Below are 8,267 nucleotides of genomic sequence, written 5' to 3'. Positions count from 1 at the left end.
GGGAGATGAAGGGGCTGGGGTCTAAAATGGGTGAGGGCTCCGAGCCAGAACTCTGCCGTGGGGGCCAAAGGGGAAGACCGTCTAGAAAGCCATTCTTAGTATCTGCAAGTCAGGAGTTTTCGAGAAACCGGAGCTGCGAGGGAGGGTCCGGTTTCCCAGCGTAGGCAAGACGGCTGCGGGGGTGGGGAGGCGATTTCTGTGCCCGCAGGAAGGGCACGGAGGCTCGAGGACTCTCGAGTCCCGCCCCTGGGCGAGAGCACATCCGAAGGCCTGCGGCCGCGGCCACCTGGGACCCGGGATTGGCCGCGTGCCCCTCCTGGGACCGAACCGGCCGGCTCCCCTCGACGGTTCCCGGAGCGGGCGCGGCGGGCACCGGACGCGGGGGAGGGGGGCGAGTGCCCCCCAGCGGGGCGGGTGGGGAGACCGGGAAGGCCCTGGAGGGCTGCCCGGACGTCGGCGCCCTTCCCGGCAGGAGGACCTGTGGCTTTCAGAATGGGGGTGGTGGTGGCTGGACGCCGGATGGGGGGAGGTGAAGGAGGCCAGAGCCGGGGAGTGGGGTGAAGAGAGGGGTCTCAGAGAGGCAGTGGGTGTTATGGGGAGGAAGGCGAGTGTGAGAGGGAGTAGGGAGTGGGGGTTTGGGGTTAAGGCGGAGGAAGGGAGAGGAAGTAACTCCGGCGGAGGGAGCAGGTTTGAGTGAATACAAGTCCCTCCCAATTTTCTTCCTCTCGGTCTCCCCCTTCCCGGCTCTTCCAAAACCCCCTGCGAGTCGGAAACTGCCCCGCCTCCGTGGAGCGCCAAGCCAACCCGGCGCAGCCTCTGTATGATGTCACGGGTTGCTAGGCAGACAGCCACACCGCTCATGCGCGCCCGGCTGGGTTGTGTAGTGGTTGGAGCCAGGGGGCGACGCGCCGCCGGGAGCCTCCCGCCCTATCTGCCCGTCCGAGTGCTGTATCCAGACGTACAGAGAAGGGCAGAAATTCAGAAAGGGGGACAGACACCTTGACGGGAAGGGAAGCAGGGAGACAGTGGGGAAGAGAGGGAGACAGCCTGGCTGCCTCAACCCGGAAGAGGCGACTCCTCATCTCGGGGTTGTGAGTTGGAGCTCCACGTTGGGTATAGAGATTGGTTAAAAATAAAAAATCTTTATAAAAAAGGCAGACAGGCAAAAATTGAACGGAACCAGCAGTGCCTGCATCTGAAGCCCTTTACCGCGGCCTTCAAAGCTCAGCCTGATGCGGCTCTGAACGCCTCTTCCATCCCCTCTTGTGGTCCGCTTTGCCTCCGCCTCAGTGTCCCTGCCAGTCAGCAGGCCTGGGCCGACAGAGAGCCATCCCTAACAAAGGGTCCTAGGAAGCCTGTCTACCTTGATTTATTTTATTTTATTCCACACTTGGGGTGATGATGATAGTTTTTGCAAAAGGTACCTCATTTGCAAGAGGAGGCCCTGGGAACATTTTGTCCCTGGCACTCCCTTCCCACACTGCCCCCATTCCAGTGTGAAGGTGTGTGCTGTCCTTTGGAGGGCAGGTCCCAGCCTGGGCTCTGCTACCAGCAGCTGTGTGCCCCATAAGGACCTTTTCCCTCTCTGGGTCCTTGAAGTTACTTCCTTGTCCTCCTCCTCCTGGACGTCAATGAATGGGTGGTGGGGTAGATTTCCAGAAGATGCATCAAAGGCTCAGCAGGGCTGCAAGGGACTTTTTCTATCTTCCTCCTCCTCCTCCTCTCCCCTTTCACAGAAGGGACAAACTGAGGCCCAGAAGTAGCAAGTCTTTCACCCTAGATCCCCCAGTCACGAAGACTCAAGGACTGGGACTCTGGCATCTTAGCCCACAGTCTGTGACACCCCCACAGGGTTTGAATCAGAGCTCCCACGGTGAACCCAAGCTTCACCTCCGTGGGTTCACACCAGGGCTGGAAACACAAATGGTCAGGGGCCAACAGGCAACTGAGAGAAGCCACTGGGGTCTGACAGCCAGGGGCAGCGGGGACTGGGACAGACTGGAGAACAGGCACCCCGTTAAGGGTGCCCGGCACCCTCCTCCAGCCTCTCTGCACCGCAAAGCTGCCCACCTTTACTGGATCGTGCAAACTCTGAAGGGAAGGAGTTTGTAAAATCTCCTTCACTGCTGCAGGGAACTAAAGAAGGACCCACCACCGGAGATCTGATTTGCCCCAAAGGGAGTTAGAGGGGTAGGGGTACCAATGTGAGACCTCTGGTTAGAGATGACATGGGAGAGCTGCCAAGATCACCCAGAAATCAGTTGACTGGCCAGAATGATCTCTAGCTTGGCCCTGCAGAGGGCACCCCAGGAAGGGGAGGGTCCCTGTGAGAACTCAGGTCTGCTGATGGGGTCCCCAAAGGGGCAGAGCAGATAGGGGATCCCAGGGAGGCCCCAGATGTGATTGGAAAGATCCCAGACAGACCAGGGTATCCCAGAGGTGGCCTGGACAAGACAGAGTTCACTGAGGTCTCCCATAGACCTGACAAGGTTGTTTTTAGACATGCCCAAAGGATCCCAGAGGTACCCTGGATGTGACTGGAGAATTCCAGACACACACAAAAAAAGTGATAGCACAGTGGTTCCAGAGAATTGGGGGATCTCAAGATGGCAAACATATTTCGGGGAACAGGACAAGAGAGTCACAGATGGGCATAAAGATTTGAGACATGATAAAGGGTTTCCAGAAGGCATAAGTAGGAGATCTCAGATCTGACAGGAGAGTGTCAGACATGAGAAGGGGATCCCAGAGAGACCCTGGGTGGACGGGGCTTAGGGTTACAAGCAGCAACCCCCTCCCTGTGTGATGAGCTGTGAGCTCACCCTCCCCAGATGAGACTGAGGAATCCCAGACACACAAGGGAGCTCAGAGAGCTTGGTTGGACGATCTCAGACACTAAAAGGCAATCTGGAAGCAGGGTCCTGCCCACCCCCTCCGCACAGACACAGAGTATAGTCCTCCATGGGTTCTGTAACCCAAGACACGAGGATCCTGGCGATCCTGAACATGACAAGGAAATCCCAGAGGGGCCCCAGACATGATTGGGGTGGGGTGGAGTGGAGTCCCACAGGGGCCCTGGGCAGAGCTTAGGGATTATGGCAGCCCCCCACCCCCAACAGCGTGGGGAATCCACGGGTCCTATGACCTAGAGTGTGGGGACGCCAACGTGACGCAGACGTGGAGCCCCGGAGAGCCCCTCACTGGGCTCAGGCCCGGCGGGCGGCGGGCAGCAGCGCGCTGTCGAACTGGTAGGTGAGTTTGCGCTTGACCTTGCGGATCTCGCCGGTCTTGGCGTAGTTGCGCAGGGCGCGCGCCAGCTTCTGGTAGGTCATGCGCTTGCGGTTGCCCTTCTGCTGGCCCCAGCGGCGCGCCAGGAGCTCCTTGTGCTTGGAGGAGAACTGGAAGACCCCGGCGCCCGGCTCCACCCACCACACGCAGTCGCGCATGTCTCCGCGCGTCAGCAGCCCCAGCAGGAACTGGTACAGGCGGAGCTTCTTGCGGGCCCCTGCGGTGGTCGGGGCGCGTTAGGGGAGCGAGCCTTGGGGCGCCACGCCTCCCCGCCTCCTCCGCTTCACCCCTCCCGGGTCCCCAGCAAGCCTCAGTCTCCCAGCCGAGAGCATTGGGACGAGGGAGGCGGCATCTGCCTGGGTCCGCCTTGGGCCACCACCACCCCCATCGGAGGCAAGCCTCTCTACTCCCCGAAGCTGTTACCCCGCAACTCCCATCCCCCTGCCTTGCTTTATCTTGGGGACCTGCTTCTCTCCTCTGCTCTGCTGGTGGCCCGCACGTAGTAATACGTGTCTGCCCTGTGTGTGGAGGACAGGATCCGTGGAATGGACTGCCAGGGCCCTTCAAAGGCTTATAACGGGGCGCTGAGTGGTGGTAAAGAGATCTGAAGTGGGTTTGAATGCGGCTAGCCATTTCTCAGCCCCAGAGGGACTGGGATCCTGGAAGAATTTGTGGGGGTGGCTGGGGGTCTCTTTTTTGCTCCTACCAGCAGCAGAGACCCCCACGAAGCCAGACAGGGGCTGTTCATAGCAGGCCATTGGGTACCAGAACCCCAGGTCTGCCATTTCCCAGCAGTGACCTTGAGCTGGCCTTTCCTCAGCTGTAAATGAGGCTTGTGTGTGTGTGTGTGTGTGTGTTTTACAAACCTTTGTGAAGCACTTAGTTCTAGGCATTTACAGTTATGAGCTCATTTGATCTTCATCAGAAGCCCAGGAGATGGGGCTGTTGCTGCTGCCGCCCATTTTACAGATGGGAAACCGAGAGCCAGGTAGGGAAAGTAATTCACGATTCTACCCGCCCAGGAACTGGGCAAACCACGAGTCAGTCACATGGGCAGAAACGGGTTCCGGGGACTTGTGTTGATATGATTGTGTCCATTGCTATCATGTCTGCAAAGGGTGGAGACGTACTGACTGACTGCTCTGTGCCAAGCACCACTCTCCTTCACCCGTATTATCGCACTTAATCCCCACACACCAGTAATAGACACTTACGTCATCCCCATGGTAGATAGGAAAGTCAGGCCAAGAGAGGTACAGTCATTTGCCCCAGGTCACACACAGGGAAATACCCTCATCACTGGAGTATACAGTAGGTGCTTGAGAAGCCGGGGGTTCCTTTAGCCCCTCCCCCATCTCCTCTTGGAGCCCCACCACACCCCACTAGCTCCTACGTACCTGCCTCAGATGCCCTCCCCTCGGGGCCAGCCATGAGGGCCTCATCCGACTCGCTGTCTGAAACTTCCAGGGCCGGGCTGTCCAGCAGGAGGTCTTCCTCCTCCGACAGCAGAGGGCTGGGGTACGGGGCATACGCCGGGGGGCCCATGGTCTGCAAAAGGTCAGGATCACCCGCAGTCCGGGGGCCCCCTTTCCTCCCTCCCTCTGCTCTTCCCTCAGCTTCCTCCTCCTGGGTCCTCCTTGTGGCCTTCCCCACTGTGCCCCCCCACCCTTTACAGCCTGTGCTCTGGCCTCAGTTCCCATCTCCATGGCATGGCCAAGGGATACCCGGGCCCCCTCCCTGAAAGCCTGCCCAACCCAGAACATGGCCTCCCGTGCAGCTCCTTGTCTGACATCCACGCCTCTGTTGTCTGGCCCGTGCAGTGGAGCAGAAATGGTACTTAACCCAGAAGCTTTCACACGCTGCCTGGCATCCAGGAAATCTCGAGCCGATGATGGGAAAGTTAATCGTGTCCCTGCCCCTCACCTGGCTGGTGAAGTCCTCCGTGGGGTATGCTGGGAAGCTGGGCCCCGGGGCCTCTACGCTGGGGGCTGGGTCCAGGCTCCCCACGGGGCTGTAGGTCGAGGGTCCGTAACAGAGCTGGACACCCTGAGGATGGCTGAAGGTGGCCACAGCCGGGTTGAAGGCTTCATAGGATGTGGCTGGGACAGCTGGACTGAGGTCCCAGCCCCACAGGGAGTCTGGGAGAGGGCGGGAGGGCGATGAGTCAGAAGCCAGGTCTGGCCTCAGCCCCACCCACTTGAAGCCCCCAGCACAGAGAGGCCATTGTGGGCCTTGCAAATGTTTTCCCCAGAATTTGCATGGGCAAGAGGGTGGGTGGGAGAGGAAAAGGGGGGAGGTCTGGAGACCTGGGCTAATCTTATCCTGCTGAACTAGGTGACATCCTCCCCTGGGACTCAGCTCCCCCATCTGTGAAATGGGCCCAAGGTCCAGGTCAGGAGGATGGCTAGGGCAGGGCCACTCACCAGAAGCCCCCTCTGAGTCGGGGTAGCTGGGGTGTTTGCAGCTGTCCAGATCATAGAAGACGCCATCTGGATACTGATGGGTGGGGGGAAGAGGGGTCATCCCAGGCTTTGGGGAGCCCCCACACCCATCCTGGGCCAGCAGAAGGGTTCTGACAGGGACAAGGGAGAAGAGGGGAAGGCTGGGAGATGGACAGAAAGAGCCATAGAGACCAGGCACCAGAGACAGGGGCAAAGAAAGAGACATACAGAGATACAGAAAGCAGGGACACACATACACACCAGCAGGAACACACACTCACACACACACACACACAATGAAAGACACAGCAGGAGACGTACAGAAACCCCGAGACCCAGGGTCTCAGGGACATGGCAGCCAACACCTGCTAAGACCATGGGCTCCTAGGAAGGTGCGGGGAAGGCAGGGAAGAATTTCCCCAGGCTCACCTGTCCCAGGGGTAGAAGTGTTTCTACAGAGGCAAAGAAAATCTCAATGCTTCTTGTTATCCACCTATCTGTCACTTTGATCTACCCCTCGAGAATCTTGTATTGCTTTAGCCATTATAGTCAAGACCAAGGCTAGACATCCAGACGTCCCCGCGGCCTCACTCCCAGGTATTACCCCACGGCACTGAAAACATAGGTCCACAAAATAGCCTTGTTTGAGAACAATCAGAGCAGCTTTTCCAAGAGCCCCAAGCGAGAAATAGCCCATGGACAGGAGAGTGGATAAACAGGTGATCGTGGCGTGTGTGTGTTGTGGGGCGGGGGCACAGCGGAGCACTATACAGCAGAGAAAAGGAACCAAGGCTGGAGCACCTGGCTGGCTGGCAGTAGAGCATGCAACTCTTGATCTCGGGTCGTGAGTTCAAGCCCCACATGGGGGACAGAGTGTACTTAAATACCACAGCAAAACAATGCCCAATACAGAATGCTGATGAAGGAAGCCAGAGCCAAAGGGGACATCCTGCATGATACACTTCATATCAAGGTCAAAACCAGGCAACACGGATCCATGTTGGAAAAGATCCCAGCGGGGAGGGGTGGTTGTTGTTTGGGAATCTTCCAGAGGGATGGAAACATTCCATGTCTTGGTCTGGTTAGCTGTTACACAGGTGTGTGCATAATGTGAAATGTCACTGGGCTGCACACCAGATCTGCCACTTTGTCAACTTGTAGGTTAAACCTCCATTTTTTTTTTTAAAGCAAAAAACTCATCAAGTTGAAGCAAGGTGGGACATGCTGGCGATGGGGCACAGGGAGTGAGCGAGGTTTTCGTTCTTGGACGGGGTTGTGGGTTATGGATGGTGAGAGCATAGTATTCTGTGTGTCTGAACTACTAGACTACGCTTTTGAGAAAACAATTTGGCAAGGAAGAGAAGGAAAGAAGGAATCGATAAGTTTGCTGAATGTGGGGTGGGTGGAGGGAGAGACACAAAGCCAAAGACACAAGGACCCCCAATCCTTCCCCACGACAGGAAGTGGACCCAGAATCTGAGAGCTGGCAAGAGCTGGCAGAGAAAGGTCCAGGAAGGAGATGGGGCAGGTGAGGAGGACGGTGCTGGTGGGAGATATGGAGGGAGAGTCAGAAAGACAAAGTGACAGGAAGGAATGGAAGGGGAAACTGAGGCAGGGGGGTCAAGGTGGGCCATGTGGGTCCCCTCCACCCTCCCTGGTCCCCAGGGCCCCGACTCACCAGACAGCTGAAGTGTGGCCCCTCGAGCCTGGAGGGAGAGAGACACAGGGGCATGTCAGGGGTGCCTTCAGCCTGGAGTCTCAGAGTGGTTGGGAACCAGTGGGGGGGCCGAAGGGGGGAGGCAGCTGCAGCTGTGACCACCGCAGCTCTTCTGCTGTGTGTCCTTGTGTGAGACCAGCCCCACCACACTCAAGCGGGACAGGAAGTGGGGGGTGGGGGGACAGGCAAATGTCCCCCCTCCCCTGGGATTTGCATAGGCAGAGGCTGGTTGGGGGGCAGGGAAAGTGAGGGAGAGAAAGTCCCTGGAGAGGCGCTGTGGGCACCAGTGGGCTGATGGGGGCAGGGAGGGGGCCTCCGTCATCAAGTCCATTAAATGGGTCCACTCTGGACCAGAGGAGATGGGAGAGCCACTGGGCAAGAATGGGAGGAAAGTGTGGAGAGACACATTCGCTGATGCAGGAAGCAGTTGAGTCCCAGAGATCGGCGGAAGGGGCTGGGGGAGAGACAGGGAGATAGCAGGAGAGAACAGACAGACAGACAGACAGAGGAAGAACTGGAAAGAGACCGGGGCAAAGACAGAGGCAGAGAGGGAGCAAGAGGCAGAGGATAGAACCCCAGAAACAAAACAATGTGATGAGCAGCCGAGTGGGCAACAAGTGAGCAAGCCAGAGGTTCCGCAAGGCCCCATGGGGGGCTGCCTGGGAGAGGCGATTAGCCGGAGGGGAGACAGGCAGGTATCCCAAGGAGAGATTTTCGATGTCTGAGAGAGACAGGGATAGGATGGAGGAAGGATGCCAAGAAAGGAAAGGAAGAGATCTAGAACGGGCAAAAGGCAGGGGGAACCCTCTCCCTCCCACCCC

General features: G+C 58.0%; 1 protein-coding gene across 2 annotated transcripts; it reads right to left on the bottom strand.

Annotated features, from left to right (window-relative positions):
- Positions 1 to 1,390: 1,390 nt before the first annotated feature.
- On the bottom strand, positions 1,391 to 7,461 carry SPIB (Spi-B transcription factor; the record flags this gene model as incomplete). 2 transcript variants are annotated; one of them, XM_080829114.1, is made up of 5 exons in its annotated part: positions 1,391 to 3,505; positions 4,686 to 4,836; positions 5,212 to 5,426; positions 5,712 to 5,784; positions 7,408 to 7,461. In XM_080829114.1, 5 exons carry the CDS (start codon positions 7,459 to 7,461, stop codon positions 3,207 to 3,209), a joined length of 792 nt encoding a protein of 263 aa, XP_080685240.1. In that variant the 3' UTR covers positions 1,391 to 3,206. The 2 variants fall into 2 exon arrangements, with proteins under 2 accessions (XP_080685240.1, XP_080685241.1); XM_080829115.1 differs by lacking the exons at positions 5,212 to 5,426; positions 7,408 to 7,461 and having other exon boundaries at positions 5,712 to 5,777.
- Positions 7,462 to 8,267: the final 806 nt, after the last annotated feature.

This window comes from Martes martes (assembly GCF_963455335.1).
Source record: "Martes martes genome assembly, chromosome: 17".
NCBI lineage: Eukaryota > Metazoa > Chordata > Mammalia > Carnivora > Mustelidae > Martes > Martes martes.
This window is presented reverse-complemented; position numbering and strand designations above follow the sequence as displayed.